Genomic DNA, 22590 nt, shown 5'->3' on the forward strand with positions numbered 1-22590 from the left:
AATAATAATTTTTCACTGAAAATATTCCTCAATGTACACATTGGATGTGCAGCCGCTTGGGATTTCGAACTTGGATACTTTTAGATTTCTAACTTATAGTCGGGTGAAAACGACATGAAGAACGCGGTGCGATCGCGTAGCGGCTCTGATCGACGTGGGACCATCGCAAAATGCAGCGGCGATGATTGGTGCAAGCAATGGTCCCACGTTGATTGACGTAACCGCCGCTACGCTCCACCGCAACGCAGCCACCTACGCAACCAAGCACCGCGCTTCCTGCTGGTTTGACCCGACTATACTTGTCTATAGACAGTATTCACAATTTATGCGTATTTTTTAATGTAAAGGACGTAAGAGAGACATTGACACCGACACTCGGTGTCATACATTGTGATTATCCGTCCATTGAAAGCTATTCCTTTTATTTTCTCGCATTCCTCCGGTACTTTGCCGTCTACCTCCTCTTCTGTACGGATCGTTTACTTGTAATGTTTCACTCGTCAATGATTGTCGAATATTGGTATTTGATCCCTAAAATAAAAAATTTACAAGCACTTCCTCTTTTCCTCTGGTTTTCCTTTTTTTTACTTTTTTTAAAGAGGTTTTTCCAGCAAAAATGTCTTTGATCCGAATCGTTAGCCATAGAAAAAAGTTCAGTTTTATTTTTTTGTAAGAACAGGAGAATCTGTTTTGCCCAGCTAGTCCTAAAATTACTGGAAATTTTAAAGAAAAATTAAAATATTAAACCAAAAACAAGTTGACTAGTAAATAAAAAATAATTATAAAAAAAGATGAAAACAACCAGATCTAAAATTGATGGGAATTCTAAAGAAAAACTAGAATATAAAACAAAAACAAATTAACCAATCAACAACGAATAAAAATAATGACATAAAAAATAATAAGAAGTATTAAAAAATATAAAATAATATGTGTACCAAACATAATATAAACAAAAACAAGTTAACTAATCAACAACTGATAGAAATAAAGATATTAAAAAATAATTTTAAAAAATATAAAAATAATAGAAAATAATATATATATAACAAATGCAATATTACATATAATATAATAATAACAAATAATAAATTAATGATAATAATATTAACAACATAATAAAATATTTTGTATAATATAATATATACAAAAAATATAAAAACACCAAAAATAAAATAAATAATAATAAAGAATTAATTCGCTTGATTTAAAAAAAACCGAATGAAAAAGAACCATACCGCATTGCTGGCGGTTGTAATTTCACGCATATAATCATCCTGAATATCATCTCCTGTCTCTTTTGACACCTCATCCCTGGTTGTATTCAATTCCTTCAGCTTTCTATTCAGAAGATCACTGAACAACGCGTACAAACTGTCCACATTTTCACCGGTTGAAAGAAACTAAAATAAATAGCTAATAATTCGTTAAAACAAATTAATTAATTAATTAAAATCAAGAACAAATTAATCCCTTAAAAAATTCATTAGTTAAACTAAGAGGAGAAAACAGTAGTGGGTAGATCAAAAAATTCAGGAATCGAATCTGTACCACGTGATCTTCAGAGCAAATGTTTGACGTGCACTTTTTGTTTTTGTTTTGTTTTGTTTTTCTTGTTTTTCTGTGTCTTTGCTGTTGTTTCGGGATTTTTTTCCACTTTTCAATTCTAGAAGTATAGAGTCAATTACGGTCGGTGGATCACCCAGCTCGGATTCCAGGATTGTTGTTCTTATGTTTACTTAAGCTCGCGTTTCGTCTACTGCGAAATGAGTTCACAGGACTCCTCTTCTTCCCATTTTAGGCCCCATAATAGGAACTTAGTTAATTGACTCTGTTCAGTGTTTTTCTGGGAAGATCCAGAAAGAAATCCTCGAAAATCTTGACCAGCTGAAGATTGAATGGAATTTTGCAAAAGTTATCTGTTATGGTTAATAAATCTCTGGAAGTTCATGTTATGTATGTCGGTAGTCCCGAATTTTATAAATCGGTTATTTAGAGTCACAATTTTTAATGAGTGATTTACGTTCAAACAATCATTGCTGTTTTTAACTGATTTTCTTGAGCTGTAGCCAAGATTGGTATTGATCTTCTTTATTAATTCTTAACTTAATTTAATTATTCTTTATTAATTATAGCTGTTCTTATGTTTACTTAATTCCCCAGGTTGTCCTTAGATTAGAACCAACAGCTTTTTTTCAACAATGAATATGGTGCTAATGATCCTACCCGACGTTTCGATTTCCAGAAATATAGCGATAACGGAAAAATCACTGACCTTTTCGAGTTGCTTCCCTTGAGGAGTGACGGTCATGTTGTTATCCTTTGGCAAATCCTTCTCGAATGCTTTATTGATGTATGTTCCGCGTAACTCTTGCCTTAAAGCAATGGATTAGCTCAAATTGAACGGCTAAGAATTATTCGTCCTTAAATTTACTGTTTGACATGACTTCTAAACACAAACTTCGTCGTTATTTTGTTTACAACCCAAGGACTATGTACTAAGATCAAGGATACAACCTTAGATACAAATTATAATCTGCAGGAAACTATTTGGGGGGGAAGCTAGAGATAGGTTGTAGATTGCGGGACCCGGGTTGGCCCCCTGATCTCTTCCTAATCGCAGTGAAAAATGGCGTGGAAACCGCTTTAATTCCTACGAGGCACGTTAGAACGGTCCTCTATGATTACATTCGGGTCTCCTCAAGAGCCTATTCATTGGTTTCAGTTGAGTAGGCTGATGAGGAAACTCCATTGATTTTTGACCGCTCGCACGTGGATGCGGCGCGTGCAAAGAGGTGCCGCGTTGCTGCCGAAGCCGTCGTAAAGAACAGCGTCTTTTACACTCGATTTTGTGACGATTATGGAAGCACGAGAAAGATAGGAAATAATTCACTGAACAAAGTTTCCCGACAAAAAGTTTTCATTTTATGCTGCGCAAATTCGACAAATTTTCTCTTAATTATTAATCATTTTTAATTGATTTTCTCGATTATTTGTAGACAAACTATAGTAGAAATTAGCTACTGTTCCATAGTATTAAAAATCATTATTTTCTCATAATCGATTATCCATTCTTGATCAAACTTGTCACAGATGGTGTTCACATTTCAAACGTAGCAATTCATGATTACGGACGCCTCAGAACTGATGTAAAATGGATGACGTGTCTAAGGATACGGTAAGAAAAAAATCAGACGACAGTTCACCAGACAATCGTTTTCAATGCAACGCTCATTGGAAACGTTTGAATCTGATATTTAATTCAAAAAAGAGCAAAAAATTTTTCGTCGCAAAAATTGGAAGAAACACATTTACAAAAAAAAAGAGTAAGAATTGATATTCGTTGAAGAAAACGTGAGATTGAAAATGCCTTTGGGATCTCGCAACGAAGAGATAGGAGTAGAGATGTGGACTACGATTAAAACTAATGGATAGGCTGCTGAAAGAACCGGCGCGTATGCAAAAGGCGACGTTATAAGATGCTTCGTAGGAAAAATCGTACAGTAAGCCATTTTTCCACGCCGTTATTTGGGATCATTGGGAGAAATTAAGCGCGGATACGATCATACTCGCAACCTCCTTCTTTAACTCTTCTATATTTTCGTGGAAAGATTCAACATCGTTAATTTCATGGTATGGTATCTTAAGGAGACCCAAACTTCCATTACCACTTTATAGCTAAAATTCCAGGGGTCACCAAATGTGTACATGAAATGTTTAGTGTGAGAGAAATAAAATGTTCAGTTTTTATCGAATTTTTTTTCTAATCCGTGGGGTTTAATGCTTATTACTGCTTACGTCATCTATTATTTCCGGTTTTTTTTTCTTGAGAAAAAAAAAAGAAACTCACTCTCGTAACGCGGATATCCTTTTATGTTCGGCTTTTTGAAGTTTAGTGAGATTCATAGCGTCCTCAAGCGTAATTTTCTGATAAGCACGAACAATTGTAGAGGCGTCGAAATTTTTCTTCTTCTCATTTCTCATTAGTATGGGTTGTAGAATTTTCGCGTTGAATCGCTCGAAACTGAAATCCACTGAATCCTTTGAAAATTTTATGAAAATTTCCCAAGTTTTCAAACTCAAAGCGGAAAATTGTTACAACTTACTTATCTATAAGGGAGTAATGACCCTGTTGACCCGCAATATCTTCTAGACCAGACATCATGTAGTCGAGATACTGAATTTTCGATAAGTAGCAAGCAGATAATAAATAGTAATAAGAAAGTAATGTGAGTAATAATAATAAAATAATAATATATAATAGTAATAGTTAAGTGATATGATCAATAGTAGTAAAATAATATGTAATAGCAGTAGTATGTGGTAAAATACGTGGTACGAGAAAAAGTAGTAAAATAGTAACATGTAACAGTAATAGTAAAATAATATGAGTAATAATTGTAAAATAATAAAATAAAATGGTAACAATATAACATGTAGTAGTATTAGTGAAGTAATATAAGAAATAATACTAAAATAATAATAATAATAGTAATAATAATATAGTAATAATAATATAGTAGTAATAATAGTAATAATAATAGTGAATTAACAGAGTATTAGTTGTAAAATAATAAAATGAATCAGTAATAGCAAAATAATACGAGTATCATTAAAAAATAGTCATAAAAAGTATAAAATATCAATAAAATAGTCATATGTATGTAATAGTTAATATTTGTGTATTAATAGTAAAATAATAATACGATAATGTGTTGTTTGTTGTTGTTTATTAGAACTTTCACAATAATAATATGTTAAAGTAATAAAAGTAGTATGAGAACTAAGATGAGTATGAGTAAAAATACAAAAATTTCTTTCCTTACCTTATTATATACACTTTCAGTCATTGTCACCGGTCGATCCTCCTTAGTTTCAATATTCAAATAATTTACAAGTGGACGAATGGTGATTCCCTAGAAAAAAAAACTTTGAAAGATTTGTAAAACGCCTTTTTTTGCGAACGAAATAAATTTATCAAACGATAGTGATTTTATGGTGATCAATGTTGTCCACATGATTGGCCTATTGACCAAATGAACTTTTACATTTCTACTGTACTTTGTGCCCTCAGGAAAATCCATCCTCAATGGAATATCGCGTCGTGAGACGTCCAGATCCTTGTAGAAATGGATTTTAAAAAGAAGAATTGGACTCGGTTCCTTCCAGGATTTATCACAAATACCGAAAACGATATGCCCTAAGAATTTCTTTTTGTTACATCGCTGGCTTGCAGACGAGTACATTTTGGCCAAATGTATGTCAATTAATTTTTCATTTTTCATCTCTTCCGTCCTACCACAACTTTCAGAGCTACACTGTACTGCTATGGAATAGAAGGAAAATTGGAAGGTCCGCTTTTATTTCTCAAAAGGGTGCATTTTCCGACATTCGTTATCCGAGAATGGTCATTCTGAGCTCTTTGATACCCCAATTACTTGCAAATCCTGGATTTCTCCGATTGATAAAACTTGATGGAAGTAATACGCTGGAAACTAGTAACAGGACGTATATTTGTATTGCTTTTTCCTTCATTTATTAGAATTTTCTGCTGTCATAAACTTTCCAATCCTATGACCTAACTATCCTTAACTGCTGAGAAGTCATCCTTCTTTGTAGAGTATGGAGCAGACTTTTAAATAGCTTGAAAATGAAGAGCTTGAAAAAACAGCAATTTGCAATTGGTCTGATTAGAGGAATTTTGGAATATTTTTTTTTTCAAAAAAAAAACTTTGAAAGATTTGCAAGGTATTCGGATTTATGACGCCTTGATACTTTATGAACTAAGTCTAAGCCTGGAATTCTAAAAAATAGTAGGGAAATCTTAAAATAATGTGCCAACGTCGACTTTTGGGATGGTTTGCAGTAGGTGGTGGATGAATCCTTTTGGTCAATATTTCGTAGGCAAAATTATAGTTATTATATTATATTTAATTATATATATATTATATATATTATTTATATTATTATTTAATTATATTAATTTTAATTATATTATATTTAATTATATTATATTATATTATTTATTTAATTATAATTATTATATAATTATAATTATATAATTATATAATTATATTATATTTAATTATAGGGGATGTAGTTCTGCTGCTCTACGATTGCAGAGGGCCACCGTTGCCGGCTGATTCAAGGATTTAGCATTTAAACATTCTCTAAAGTTGTCATATGTGTTATTTCCGCAAAGTGTGATTTTTCATTTCATTTAATTCTAATTTAATTTATTTTATTTTGTCATCTACGACATAAAGGTCATCTCATTGTCAGTTCTGTGTTTTCTTAAGGCTACGGTGTTTCTAAAGAGCGTACCCAGAAAAAAGGGTTTGATTGGGAGATTAGGATACTGTCCGTGTTTAATAGTGCACATAAAGACAATGGAATACTGTAGGAGGATACCTGAAGAAATACGGTGAAGAAAATCACAACGATTGTAGTTGTAACAAACATCTTCTTCGCCATAATCGTTTCCGGAATTGATATAGCTAAACCGAAAGCAATAGCTCCACGAAGACCACCATATGACAGAATTAGCTGATCAACCTGTAAATTTTTTATTGATTATAGATTAGTTCAAAGGTGATCAGCAGTCAGCATAAATTGTGGACATATAAACGTACTTTCGTGAATTTCTTGTGCCTGAACTTGTTCAAAAAGAAGCATTGCACCAGGACTCCTGCAAGTGCATAAATTTATTTTATATACATTTGTTGTGGTGTTTTTATTTATTTATTTATTATATTTGTATTATTTTCAATTAGCATGGCGCGTACATTTCTTTGAGGTCTTCATAATACATGGTGGTATGATATAATAGTATGATATAATCTTCATAATAATAATAATAATAATAATAATAATAATAATAATAATAATAATAATAATAATAATAATAATAATAATAATAATAATAATAATAATAATAATAATAATAATAATAATAATAATAATAATAATAATAATAATAAGCATCATTTAATGGAAAGGAGTGCTTAATGTTGAGAGGTTAGTTAATTAGTAATTAATTAATTAATTGTTAGTTAATTAACAGCAATTTTGATTCCTCATAAAACGTAAGAATTGTGGAAGGGAAAACTTGAAATTATGAAGAGGTTACTGCTGGACTCACCGATTGTCCTAAAAAGAAGACAAAAACCAACAGTGGCGACCACGAAAGCTGTGTCCCAATAGTGATTTGAGTACATCGTTGAAAGTCCCAAAAACCTTAAAGGTATAGATCGATTAAGTTCTTACTTATAATTTATCCATTGATTTTATTTATTCGCTCCTTTTTATTTTACTGAGGGCCCTGAGTGATGACGAGGAAAAAACGTCCTAAAAAGACTTTTTTCTATATTTTACTTAGGTGGTTTTTTTTGGTTTTTTTTTTTACTTTTTTAATTTTTTTAGCGTTTTTTACTTAACATAGTGCATATAAAATCCGGAAGGGTGAAAATGATAAACTCAAAATGATTGACAGTATTTGTTTTGAGGAGCGAGACAGTATTTATTATTTCTAGGATATTCTCGGGAAATCTTCTTCAACAACACAGATCCTGTTACCAAGTGAACTCTAGTTTTAAAGGTATTTGGTAGAGTAAAGTTCCAAAAAAGGTACTCATCCTAAGAAAACACCTCCTGTTTTTATTTCCAAGAATTTCTTTACTAATTATTTCTCTGACATGAAAGCTATAGCGGAAAATTCCTGGGAAAATATCGAAAACGTACATGAATATGACTGTTTCTGAGGATTGTGCAAGCATTTTGATGAAGTACTTCACAGAGTTCGCTGCCGCTGTGGTGATGTTCCCCTTCACGTACTGTTTCATCACCATTCCACAGACGGCAATTCTGAATAAGAAATTTTTAAAGGATTTATCAAAGGCAACGAAAATCATGAAAATTGCATAGCGATGCTGAAGGAGAATGTAGAGCTCGGGGTGTGTAGAGTATTTGGCGTGGCCCCACTCAATTTTCCTTAATCTCCCTGAAAAACGACGTGGGAACCAGCTCATTTCCCACGAGGTGCGCTAGAACGCTCCGCTACGTTTGTACACGCTCCGGTTCCCTCAATAGCCTTTTCATTAATTTCACATGAATAAGCTGCTAAGAAAACTTCATCGATTTTTGAACGCTCACTTCTGGTTACGGAGCGCGTCCAACCGCGACGCGTTTTCACGTTCCTCGTAGGAAAAAACGCGCTTTCCCACGCTGTTTTTCGGGACAATCCGGAGGATGATCGGGGCTACGCCAATATATGTAATCCACACCCTACCAAACCACATATTTTCCAGTAGGTTTTCGCAGCAATTAATGAATCCATTGAGGAAATCTCTGGAACGAAACCCATCGAATGAAACCCAAGGAAAACTCCTGAACGGAACTAACGCTATGATTGAAGATAATGAAGTGATTTCTGCCGTAAGATATGCCATATACGGTATCACGAATATAAAGACTGGCGCTAAAATTCGAACTTGATTTGTGTACCTGAAAAAAAAAAGCGTGAAGAAAAGGTGAAATGTAAGCATTGTACTTATAAATCGGGATTTTTTTTCATCCGGCTTTGTTGGCTCTGGGACGGTCTCGAACCAACCAACCTACTATCGATCGTGCAGCCACAGCGAAACCTTTTACCGACTGCTACTACATCTCTCTTTAGTAATAGTTGCTTTCTATGCTACTTACTTCCTCACACATTACACCGTACATATACCGTAAATACCGTACCATACCGTACCATACCGTACATATATGTACATACTTCTACATATTTGTTCATCATTCCACGCTATATCTTTTTTTACCTTTTTTTAAAGTTTTAAAGTTAAAATTTTAAAGAGTGTAATCGTCTTAATTGGAGTATTTATTTTTTTTTAGTATTCAACGAATTATAAAGTGTTCGATGCTTTTGTACTGAAGTGTAATGGGGTTTTAAATCTTTGAACCGGTCCACTTTTGTTAACGTCTTTAATAAACGTCACTAACATGTTCATGGCAAAGATGTTGCTGTCAGATACCTCCTGGGTACTCAAGTCAAAAAAAAAACTAAATTAAAAAATAATGATAATAAGTAATAAATAATAATAATATATATAAATATAAGTCCTTCGCGTATGAATCCGCTTGGGATGCGCCCCCACGTTCACTTCAATTTAGAATCGTTTGAGGTCTACGAACGTCTTTACGAACGTAAAAGAATTTCTGCTAAAATTTCCCAGAAAACTGAAAAAGGGGATTTCAAACTTCTATCGTTTGCCAAATTTTTGTAAGAAAAATTTTGGCAAACGATAGAAGGAGAGTCATAGAAATGCACATGGGAGGTCAAGGGTCTCTTGTTCATATCTCGGCTCATTAATATTTGTCTAATTATATATTTTCTCTCTAAGGAACGTGTAATTGGGCTATACAGTGACTTGCGGTGGCTAGCCGATGTGTCAAGTCAGTGTTTTAATCCTCTCAGACATGTCTGGTGCCAATTTATCATCCATTATCATCCATCCTTAAGAGATAAAAGGCTTAATGAGTCCATTTTTTCAATTTTATGAGGGAACGAGTGGTATGGATGTTCAATACTGAGTCTGGGCTTCTCCTCATATTCTCTGATTCTTGGATTTACAGGCGCTATTTCTTTTTCGTTCAGTGTGGTATTTAGAAATTAAGTGTCGATCTTTGCCCACTAAAGGGGCCGAGAACCTAAATTGCCCCAACCCCAGGAAAAGGTATCCCGTGTCATTTCTTTATGGACTCAAACTCCGATAAAAAAGTATTCATACGGTGGTTTTTTTTTCTAATTAACTTCCAGAGATTCGCAAATTTGTAATTCAGATAATTTAGTTCATCGAATACTTGTCCGTGAAACTTCTTGAAGGTGATTTCCAAAGAAGATGACAAAAATTGAGCTACTTTTATTCACAATCAGTCATTCCTATAACAAACTTTACCTAATAGTTGAAGAAACAGAGAATTAAAATTTTCTTAACGCACCCTTAAAAAAGCTGTCCCAAGCCATTCACGAATGAGTCCCAGACTCAAATTCTTTAAAAAAAAAGTTTTAACAGGATGGTGTTGCATGTCTAAAGTTGCCTGTCTCAAGTTGCAAAATTTCGCAAATTTGTAATTTAAGTAGTACAGTTCATCGAATATTTGTTCAGGGAACTTCTTTGAAAGTGATTCCCAAAGAAGATAACAAAAATTTAGTTATTTTTTATCGACATTTAGTAATTTCTACGAGAAACCGGTTCCGCTCTAAGATACCATTACATGTATTGGTTCTCAGGTATTCGTAAAAGCAGTTTTGTGGAAATTTCCCAGAAAACTCAAAGTAGATTTCAAAAAAAAAATTTTAGCAAACGATAGAAGGAGAATCGTAGAGATTCACATAGGAGGTCAAGGATCTCTTGATCTGTTCTCAATTCATTAATATTTGTCTAATAGTATATTTTCCCTCTAATGGCTGGTCTAGTAATATATTTATATTATATTTTATTGGAATATATTTATTAATCTCATTTTTTATTTATTTTATTTTAATTTTATTTAATTTTATTTTTTACTTTATTTTACACTGGCTACTTGCATTCGTTCACGACTGATCGCCAATTCGTGGATTTTTCTCGAAGTGGTGGAAATTTCTTACATGGTCCATTACAAACGGCAATTTCATAAAATTATCTAAAATCTTTCGGCGAAGATGTTTCTGATAAGATGCAAACACACGTTCGGATGAATTCACACACATTCTATCCAGAAAACAGAAGAAATGATTAATTATCAGGCGATTAATAGCGTCAGTTCTGCTGATGCTGTACTTATTTAAAAATTTATTAAGTATTTAATTATTATTCTCTATTGAAAATTTATTTATTTCCATTGACGACATCGCATTTTTGCATATTTGGCACCAATCCAATTTACGAGCTGTATTTGTACAAAGAAATAATAGTAAAAAAATAATAAACCTATCAAGTACAAAAACATACTAGTGATAATACTAATTAAATATTGATAATACTAATACTAATGATAATAATACTAATAATAATAAATAATACTAATAAATACTAATAATAAGTAATAATGAGCACAAGAAAACTTCCAGAAAAGTGAGGATGAAAACTACATATCCCTCTGAAAAGTGTTTAGCTCATAGGTGAGCCACATTGTAAAACTAATGAATACCACACCGTCAAGCGGTTAAGGTATTCACCAGTTTTATTCGAGGTGGTTAAGGTATTCATTAGTTTTTTTTATTAGTTTTCATTCATTTTTTTATTTTATTTACTGGTTATTTCTCTATTTATCAGATTGTCCGTTGTTTATTCTATTTATTATTTAAGTTCTATTAGTTTTGACTTTTTTCCGAGGTATGTAGTAAAATCCACTTACTTAGTGACTAAGCTGACAAGGAATGCAGCAATGATGCCGACGATTGCTCCACCGCAAGCGACCACGAAAAATGAAAGAACCCCGGCCGCATAGTCGACGGGCATCAGATGATCGGGTCCAATAAGAGTGAAACTCTTGAACATTTGATATAAAACCTAAATGATTTTCTTTAGTTGGAGAATGACATTATTATTTTTTATTTATTATTATGTCTATTTATATATTTATTACTATTTCATTATTTGATGTTATTTCCGCCACAAAAAAAGAATCCACCGGATTCCATTGACAATAAACTGAGTAACATTTTTTCCGAGATTTTTGCTTTTACTGTTTTTTTTTTTGTCCTGGCTCAGATAAACTATCTTTCTTCAACGACATGAACGACATTATTATTATTATTATTATTATTATTATTATTATTATTATTATTATTATTATTATTATTATTATTATTACTATTATTACTATTATTATTATTATTATTATTAAAGGACAAAGTCACTGACGAAGTCATCAATCTGCTTAGGATGCGCCAACGCGTTCAATTAAAAAACCTAACGAACCACAACGATTATTATTATTATTATTACTATTATTATTATTATTATTATTATTATTATTGTTATTATTATTATTATTATTGTTATTATTATTATTATTATTATTGCTATTATTATTATTATTACGTTATTCGACGTGATATTATTTGTCACTTAAACAAAGGACTGTGCCGGGTTCCACTGACACTAAATTGAGTGACAATTTTTTTTTTCTGGAAACTTCGCTGTTTTTATTTTTTTTTTGTCCTGGCTCAGAACTTTTGCTAATCAGGCTCAGTGCGTTTCTTTGATAGGAAAACGACATTATTATTATTATTATTATTATTATTATTATTATTATTATTATTATTATTATTATCATTACTATTATTGTAATTATAATTATTATTATTATTATTTGACGTTATATTCGTCACAAAAAAGAATCCGCCAGGTTTCCATTGGCAATAAATTGAGTAACGATTTTTTTTTCGGAATTTTTGCTTTTTTTTTGTTCTGGTTCAGAAAAAGTGTGTTTTGTTTATCTTTTCTTTTTTTCTCGTCTCGGTGCGGTGTATGTAAATAAATGAATAAAAACAAAATTTCTGAACTCTTTCCACTTCATCCAATTCAAGTTACAATTTTCTGATGTGTTGTTTCCAGCGGCTCGGAACCACTTATCTTCTTTTATTTATCTTTCTATTATTTATCTTCTCTTTTTCTCGGTGCACAATAAAAGTATGTAAATAAATGGATAAGTATGAATTTCTAAACTCTTTCTATTTCTTCTAATCCAAGTTATATTTTCCTGATATGTTTTCTGGAAGTCAAGAATTACCTTCAGACAAAACTTTTTTCCCACACGTTCGCCCTCGCAGGTCTACATGATGATCGTGAAAAAGTGATTATTCTCCCACGTCATAAACCGGTTTTAGCGTTTATATATGACCCAGGTCGATTGATTGATTGATTGCGAATTCCAATCATGATGATGATGATGATGACGATATCACGAGAATGACCGCAAAGGACAAAGCGTGAGAAGAGCGCTCAAGCGTTTTTGGTCCCATTTGTTGTACTGTAGTGTCCCATGTGGTCATTAACTCGCCTAACAAATGACGGAAAAGGGCACTTTTCACTTTTTCTGAACCAGATCGAATATGTAAAGGTCAAATCTCTTTCCTGGACTATCATTTCACCGCAAAACACCCTGTTTACTGTACTTACCACCGTAACACCATCGTTAAACAGTGCTTCACCGAATACGTTCACAAAAATAAATTCATTCACGTTGATCTCTTCGAAAACAGCAATAACAGCCACCTAAAATATGAATTTTAATTGTAGATGACAATAATAATTAATTAAAATCTTTTTTTACACAAAATTTCCAACGAACCGGATCAACAGCTGAAATAAGCGCTGAGAATACAAAGATTTCTGTGGTTGAAAATTCCATTGAGAAAATTCCGTAGCTGGAAAGGGCCAGCAATGAGCTTCCTGAAGGATAAACACAATACGTTACAGAATGATTTATACTCTTGTATTTATGATAGGATTTTGGTTTTGGTTCAGTTACGGTAAGTACTATAATCATTGATCCGTCATTGATTTCTCAAATGTTGATGTTTTAAAAATCAATTAAGTAAACATTGTAATCAATGACTTGTTAAATTTAATTAAATTAATTTTTTTTATTTTTTATTTTTTTTTTTTTTTTTTGAAATCCTAAATTTCCACTTTTTTTTTTTTCCTTTTATTAATTTGCGCAAAAAAAATTTGTTTTTTTTCTCTTTTTTTTTTTTTTAGCTTTATTTTATAGATCGTTGTCACAGATCAAGTCAAAAGAAAAGTGATTAAATGTCATTTTCTGTATTTTTTTCTTCCTTAAATTTTTATTTTTAGAATAAAAACTGGTTCAGCTAGAAATTGCAGGAAGATGGAGACATGTAGGAAAATCCTGCTAGCATTACGTAAAAGAAACTTTATGGAATCATTCGATCTCAAAAAAAAGAATCGATCGTAATGAATTTGATGATCATGCAAAATCTATTCTTTTAGGTTCCTCCTCGAGAAACAAACGAGAGCGACTAACGTGGTTTTTTTTTCTGAATTTTTCCATTTTTGTTCCAAAAAGCACTGAGAACATCATCAGTATTTTGAGAAATGAGCGATAATTGCTCTGAATTTGATCACACAAAAGTACTTCCTCAGGGTTCTTCCTGAATCATGGAAAATATATACAAAAAAAAGCAAAAAAGGCAACAAAAAAACAAAAACGAAAATAAGGGCTAGCATCTCAATATTCTTTCTTAATTATGAAAAGTATGTCATTAAAGCCAAAAATTAAAAACTTAAATTTAAAAAGGTGGATCATTTCCTCACTCCTTAGACGATTTTCATTTTCAGATCAGCCTCGCCTGAGGCCTAAAGTTGTTCCCTGTCCTCTGAACTAAAATAAACAAAAAATTCTGGTGCATCTCATCTGTTGATTGAAAAATTCCTCCATGAAATCATTAAGGAACACGTTTTTAACGCTATAGCCTGTTTAGTATCGACGAATAGTTCATTTCGCTTCAGCGATGTCCGTGACGATTTACCCTCGATGTCCGTCACATCAGTGAGTTGCGAAGAGGGCGAAATTAGCACTGAGCCCCTGATCCGTCATAGATTTTTCAAACATCGATATTTTATTAACAATTAAGCCAACAATTTAACCCTAGTGATTATCATTTGGTGAAATAAATTGAATTAGGCCAATGAGGTCCCAAAATTCTCGAGTTCAGGGCAGCAGTACACACTTTCATTCGATTATGCCTTCTGTTAGATTGATGGAAAAGAAATTCAGGGTTTTTTTGTTCTATTATTTTTAGCTTTATTTTATAGCGATAAAATAAGATTTTAATACGAACTATTATATATTGTTAGAAAATTCACTCCATGCACTTTCCTAATATATACATACATATAAAGTTTACTTGAATTGAATTTTTTTCTAAAATACCTCAGAAAGGCTGCGTCATTTGTTATTCGCTGAATTTCTTTTGACCCACTTCAGCATGTGCACATGTCTATGCTTTTTTGGTTTGGCCAAACATTGAAAGATTACCATCTCAAAAAGTTTTGAGCGTCAAACGACCTAATAGAGTCCAAAATAATAATTTTTTATAGAAATCAATATGTCCTACGAAAACAAATAAAAAAGTGCATCCGGCGACAATTTTCTCCAGCAAAACAATTTTGCGACGATTAGGTTTTCTAAGGTTTCAGCTTTTTTTTTGTTTTTCTCCACTTAATTGAAATTAAAAGTAATAGTTTTGCATCACAAAATTCTAAAAGTTCCAAAATAGAAATCCTGAAATTGTGAATTTTCTACAGTAATCCAGGTGATTCTACACTATCTGAATGATTTCAATAATTTCCGGAGCTACTAACAGATTTTTTTTAATTGCTCTAATTTTTCTTTCTAAATTTCAATCCATTCAATTCGCCAATTTTAATCAGTTATACGTAGCGTTTATCTATTTTAATTTTTTTCAATTTTAATTAATTCAATTCACCAATTTTAATCACTTTAAAGTAGTGTTTATCAATTTTATTTTTTTTCAATTTTAATTCATTCAATACGTCAATTTTAATCACTTCTACTGACAAAATGTTACTAGTTAAAAAAAAACGATTTTTTGCAATAATTTTCACTGTGGAAAGTCTCCAGCATTTCCCGATACATTAAACAGTATTTATGATTGAACATTGATTGATTAAACAACCCTGACAGCAGGAATCGGGTAAGCGTGCTGTTTACACGTTGATACGACGGTAGAACTGGTTTTCCTGTTAGAACTTATGTATTTTCCGTCTAAACTTCGGATCAATGCGTTTTTTCTTCGCATAGATCAATCGAATCGATTATTAGAATATTTCATTATTATATTTTGTTGCTGCTTCGTTATTTTTTATTTATTTATTATTTGTTATTAGGAATCGATAGAGAGGTAGATGTTATTAGAAATAACTAGTTATTATTAAAAATTCGTGGAAAATTCCCATTACCAATAGCTATACAGTTCCAAATCGTTCCCACAACAGCAAATAGGAGCACCGAATCGAAATTCTCAAATAGTGCACGATTTGGCATAAAATATCCTGGAAAAATATGGATACGGAACAAGGCCGCAACAACAGAAAAACCTGCTTACAGTACAGTAGTACAGTACCTGCATCGAAAATTATAGGTGGTAGAAGATAGAGAAAGAATACATGAGAATCCAAGGAGTAAGTGATATGTGCTCCTGATTCTTTGAGGATTAGACCGAGTAGTAGTCCTACAGCTATAAGCAGCGATGAATCCGGTAACACATTCGAAATTGGCTTGAATAAATGGAATACTGAAAGAAAACAATAGAAATAGAAATGGAAAAAGAAAAAAAAAGAAATAAAACAATAGAAAGTATCATCTCAGCGATGACCTTCTTTCACGTATAGGCAAGGCTGTGTTTTTTTTAATTGTTTTTTTGGCTGTGTTTTCTTAAATTTTCCAACAATACAGCTACTTTACGGAAATTAAAATAGAAAGAAAAAGAATTCCAGCAAATGAAAAATCGTTCTAGCGTAAATTTTTCCAATAGAATTTCCAGATAAATGGACATGAGGCATGGAATGAGCAAAGAGGAACCTCCTCAGGAACGAGACAGTAGCGACAGAGGATTATCATTGATCAACTTCAATTTTCTATCTTTCGTATCAACAACATTTAAGAATATTCAGGAAAAATAGAGACCTACCGTATCTCGTTTTTGTTTTTGTTCAATTTTCTATCCTCTATATCAAGAAGGAAAAAAGTAAGGGAAAAAGTAGAAAACTAATGTCTCCAACAAGAAAAGAAGAAAATTGAAATTTTTAATAAAATTCACGGATAACTTACAAATTTTAGCCAAAGCTGCAAGCAGTAGCCATGTGGCGATCATGTATGGTGTTTCGTTCGCTTCCCATCGAAATGTGACCACCTGTGAGGTAGGAACTCATCAGTTGAGGAAATTCAAGAATAGAGAGGATTCTGTTTGTAACGTTGACGAAATTCTAGTCAGCTCTACCGTTCCGTGTTTCTTTTTCCTGTTTTTTGTTTCATGGTACACCAATGGTGTTCTCAAATAAATAAATAAATAAATAAATGCATGATATTTTGAAAAAATATTGAACAACTGAGAATAAAGCTGTTTTTTTTTCATCAAATGCACATGTTTTCAAAAATAAAAACAATTCATATTTTATGTATTATCTGTATTTATCTATTTCCAGGGCGGGTGAAGCGGTTAGAGGTTCCGCTTCTTGCACAATCGATCGGAAGTTCGAATCCGTCCTAGTGCTCACCAAACCTTTCATCCTTCCGGGGTCGATAAATTGGTACCAGACTTGTTTGGGAGGATAAAAGCACTGACTTGACACATCGGCTAGCCACTGCAAGTCATTGTATAGGCCAGATACACGTTCGTAAACCTCAAACGATTCTGAATTGAAGGGAACGTGGGGGCGCATCCCAAGCGAATTGATTAACGCCAGAAACTTTAACTTTAACTTATCTATTTCCATTTTTCTAGAATACAGATGCGTAAAGTTACTGTATAAGGTTGGTTTGATATCGAGCCAGGGCTTATCTTTTTGGGAAATACAGGGAATCTCTTAATAGAACAAAATCAATCCGTTAGTTCTAACCAATTCGAATAGATGAATAGTGGAGCAGGGGAGAAAGAATAGCATTTGAATTGTTACAGGACATTGTAATTGTGCGTTGGCAACGTGTAATCCTGGATAAAAATGAATATGGATCATCCTTTAATAATAAGGTAATATTTTCAATCACATAAAGGACCCATACATTTCGTTAGCGGGGAGTGATTCACGAGATGGGACACTTAAAGTCTACTAAATGTAGATTTAAGTGGAAATAAAAAATAAGAGAATAAAAATAAATAAAGAATAAATAAAGAATAAAAAATAATAGAAATAAACTAGAAAAATATGTTTTGGATTGAAGAAATGGATTGGAAAAAAGTTTTTTTGATTGCTCTCCTTAATTTTGAAAATTTTATTGTTATTGCCGTTTTTTTTATTGCTATTAGTTTTTTAATATGGAAAAATTGAGAAACTATAGAATACCGAATATTTCTAAGATAACCTAGCAATTACAGCCCAAGGTCGGTGTCATATTTATGGTAAATTTATTTATCGAAGATCCAGATTACATTTTCGTGCAACAGCAAAACATTCAGCAAATGGGTGGAGTTTTTTTTGTGGTTGAAAAATGTAGCTCTAACTGTAAAAATATGAGGTGTAATGTAATGTTCCCCTTGGTTACCACGATGGGCATTTATTTCCTATAAATATTTTATTATTTTTATATTATATTTATTTATATTATTTATATTATTATTTATATTATTTATATTTATATTTTAATATTTTTTAAGCCACACATTTGTCAAAACTAAATTCAGGAAGAACATTTGAAATCAGCTGCTCATACGCTGTTGAATATATTTTTAAAGCACATTTTTGCCCACTTCCAATATCGGAGACGGATTTTGGAACGGAAGTTAGTAGCGGTGTTGTACTTACTGGTAGAAAAGTTCGTTTTGCGTACATGCGTACAGTCGTTAGCCAATTATCCTTGACTTGATAATAATTAGATCAAAATTCTTCCTTCACCTAACAATCAATCGGTTAAATTGACCTCAGTGTGTGACCAGGATGTGATGATAAGCATTTATCTTCTTGATATTTCCAGAACTCTTTCCCGATTGGTGATCAATCAATTTAATTGATTCCGCTCGCTGTGGAGATATCATCACAATGAATAATAACCATGAACTCGGCGGCTATGTAGCTCCTGGATCAGTTATCGGTGTTTCCTGTCGATATTCACTTATTTTTCAGGTTCTCCACATGTGATACGGTAATTTGGACCTTTGGACAGTTGTGTAATTAATAATAGTTGCGTCAGATCGTTGCTCAATGTCCAAAAAAACCTGATTTTTGATCTACGGATTGATCTGCGTCCTCTACGGGCTCTCCTCAAAACTAGTAGTTTAGAGGGAATACAGCAAAGAAGCCCCTAAAGTACTTTAAAGTGTTATTTAAAGAAAACGATCCCCATTTAAGGCGACGTCCGAGAACTCCAATCCTCAGATCCTTCTTAAGAATATATATTAAAAAGTAACTTTAGAATAGTTCCATTTTCCTTAAATTTCCTTAAATTTCCCTAAACAGAGTTCTATCAGTGAAAATGTGATGAAAACAACAATTTCTATGCCGCAAGCGATCAAGAAGAAAGCATCAATCGTTTTTTTTCTTCTTCTAAAGAAAAGAAAGACCAAATTTGTGAAGAAATCACGTTGATTCCCTTCTTGAATCGTTAAATTCAGCTGAAACGCCTGTTATTGCTTGCAGAGGGTCATTATTTCTAACGTTGCATCACATCGTGAATGAGTTGATGCGCACTGCATGCAAGTATAAACGTAAAAACAGTTGCTTAAATGAAGACAAAATTTTTAGTCACCTGAAAACTTTTAGGCCATTGAAATATGATAATATGAGCTTGGCCAAAACAAAAAAAAATTATTTTTCTCAAATAATAGTACCCTTGCTAATAAATAATAACACCCTTGCTTCTTTCCAAAATAAAAAAAACGTATTAGGTTGATACGTAAAGGATTTTAAATTTTAAAAAAACTGGCACATAAATAAACTTAACGTTATGTAGCCAGTTATTTGAGAATAAACTCTTATTTCCCTTATAAGATATTATCCTATTATATATATTTTCCTTATAAGATGCTGTTTTGGCGTTTTGTGAGGATTTAATTTCTGTTCCTTTTTGGATCGTTAGATCAACATCGACAGATTAACACAAAAACTACTTGTAACAAACGTTTTAACATGCTGGTAAGGTTTAATTACTAACCTTCGTTATTTGTTTACCGAAAATTATACTCCAGAAAATTTCCATCCTCCTCAAGCACATATCCAGACCTCTTCAACTAATCTCTCATCAAAATTTTGCATCACATTCCTAATCTTTTCCTGGGGCACGCTTCCAGGGTTTTTTTTCCTTGGAAGTAAGAACATCCAAATCATCAACGCTGTGCCGACTGTCAAATATAAAAAAATTCAATCGGATGTGACTCAAAAAAAAGCGCACGCAAGTAAATTTGCGGGCGTCATGGCCAAGCGACATCGCCGAAATAAATCGCATTTTCCAGATTTGAAAAAAAAACTACTCGATCAAAAAAAAAAGAAGAAAAAACGCGACTCTCAACGCTCCATTGTTGCATGGACATTCATGCAGGAGATATCACTCCCTTAATTCTAGAGTACTCTGGAGGAACTCTCCAGAAAATTTCAAGTTTTTTGATTAGTGAAATGATAAATAATTATAATAACTTAATTAATAAAAACTCAAAATTAAATTCAAGTTAATGAAACATTCATTAACTATAAATGTATATTAAATTAATAAAATAATTAGTTAATTGTAATAGAACTAATTTCGATTGATGTTGATGAATGATGAATGATTGAATGATTGTTTACTGTTATCTGCTCTAACATGACGGAAAAATATATAAATCAAAAATATATAGATCAAATATCGTACTGAACTGGTATTTTTAAGTTAATCAATTTTTGACAAAAAAAAACAACCATTGCAACTCCAACAATTTTCAATTTTCAACTTGCTTTTTTTATAGAAATCACTCTATCCTTTATATTTTTTAAAAGTTAGTTAAGTTTTTAGAGTTTTTAAAGTGCTTAAAGTTTTAAGATCTGCTAACTTATCTGCTACCTCCAAAAAAAAAAAGAAAAGTTAGGTTCAGTTCTATTTGTCGATTGTTCGAAGGTCGCGGCGAAGTGGGTTTTTTTCCGCAGCGGCAGCACATTTTTTCAATCCTCGACTTAGTCCTCGACTGAAAAGTTCTTGCATCCGAAACTTCTTGGATTTTTTTATGGATTACTATTTTTCTAGCGGTTTTTGTTATCTTAACTTAGTTCCAAGTGGGGAAAACAGGAAGAACACCCGTACTTCGAGTAATGCTTTAGAATGCTTTTGTGTCTATATTAGGAAATAGGAACCGGAATTTCTGAGAATTCCAGAAAATGTCGTTTCTTTAGGTATTGAATCGAGAAAAAAAAACTAAAATCTACTAAGTCTAAGTTAGAAGAATATAATTAATAATAAATATAATAGAATAGAAAAACTAATACAATAATAATTAGGGTATTTACTAGTAATAAACCAAAGTAAATTACTTAAATCATTTATTTAGTAGTAATAATTTCGTAAACAAGATGATTACGGTTGCACTTACCTGAAAACGAGTCTGCGTCTCGTTTCCTCCCTGCTCCTCATGTGCTAAAGAGTAACAGAATAGAATGAATAGGAGACAGGCAAATCTTTGCTGCCACATCTATAAATATTTCTATCTAGACTTGTGTATTTCATAAACAAACATAAATAACCGGTGGAAAAATAACTTAATAGTAAACAGGCGGTAAATAACCGAGAGAGATCGTTGTTCTTTTCCGGGAAATCCCGCCCGCAACTATCGGAGTTATTCAGAAAGAAAACAAAAGAAGAAAGAAAGAAAGAAGAAGAAGAAGAAGAAGAAAAGAAATCTTTCAGAAGAAAAGAAATCTTCGATTTATGAGGAAGAGTGACAAGGAAGAGTATGAAATAAAATATAAATATAATATGAAATATATAAATATAATAAGAGTTTTTTTTTAAATAATTGGAAACATTGCATGTACATTCTAAGCTAAAGAAAACGTCCATGGAAGAAAATTCCCACTAATAAGGAATGAAAAGAAATATGTAGATGCGATAAGAGTACCGTGTATGAATATGTGCACTCTTAGTGGAAGAATCCAGAAGTATTGCTTTTTTCTAAACAATTGTAACACTTATGTTTCTCTCTTTTCTGAAAAGAATGGAGAGAAACTTAAGTGTTCGGACAAAAGAGAGAGAGAGAGAGAGAAACTCGGACTTAAGTGTTATTCCAGAAGGACCAGCGTTACCTATTAGTCCACATTAGTGGAAGAAATCATCGCGATTTTCTTTCTTTTCGAATTTCGAGCTATAATGAGGTAATCTTCAGGGATAAAATTTTCGAAAAAAAAATCCATAAAATCTGAAAAAAAAATCATCTGAAAAAACAAGGATGACTGTTTTCAGTAATGTGGATTAGTAGGTGAAAAATCTATGAAATTTACGAAATCCAAGAGGAAAAAACCGTTGTCAGTCGAACAAACAGTCAGTCAAAAGAACAGTCGAATAGCCAACTGCCTTTGAAAATCAGTGAATGTCAGGAGGTAGACGGGAGGCAGACAGGAGTCGAACTCGATCCATGACGGGTATTATGCAAATATCGAGAAAAAAACACGCTGAAAAGTTCCGCACTTTTTTCTCTCTACGTGAGCACATCGAGAGGAAATAGGATAGGAGGTAAGAAAAAAATAGGAAAGGATGAAAACAGGAGTTTCCTGTACGAGCACAGTACATCAACATCATCAATTTCCAATAGCGGATAAAATCATTTTCAATCGACTTCACAATCGAATATGGAACGAATCGATCGATACTGATGGGAAA

The 22590-nt window shown here is 32.4% G+C and overlaps 1 protein-coding gene across 1 annotated transcript; it reads right to left on the minus strand.

The window, feature by feature from the left end:
* Window positions 1-381: 381 nt before the first annotated feature.
* On the minus strand, window positions 382-21406 carry RB195_000249 (uncharacterized protein; the record flags this gene model as incomplete). The annotated part of the gene is made up of 18 exons (XM_064196486.1): window positions 382-531; window positions 1239-1403; window positions 2276-2375; window positions 3851-4024; window positions 4107-4177; window positions 4827-4916; window positions 6412-6555; window positions 6633-6688; window positions 7142-7236; window positions 7741-7863; window positions 8401-8502; window positions 11401-11555; window positions 13170-13265; window positions 13342-13442; window positions 15996-16088; window positions 16160-16330; window positions 16867-16948; window positions 21308-21406. The coding sequence occupies 18 exons, from the start codon at window positions 21404-21406 to the stop codon at window positions 382-384; spliced, it is 2067 nt and encodes a 688-aa protein (XP_064052367.1).
* Between the last annotated feature and the right edge of the window lie 1184 nt (window positions 21407-22590).

Source organism: Necator americanus, chromosome IV, assembly GCF_031761385.1.
Source record: "Necator americanus strain Aroian chromosome IV, whole genome shotgun sequence".
In the NCBI taxonomy this organism is placed as follows: Eukaryota; Metazoa; Nematoda; class Chromadorea; order Rhabditida; family Ancylostomatidae; genus Necator; species Necator americanus.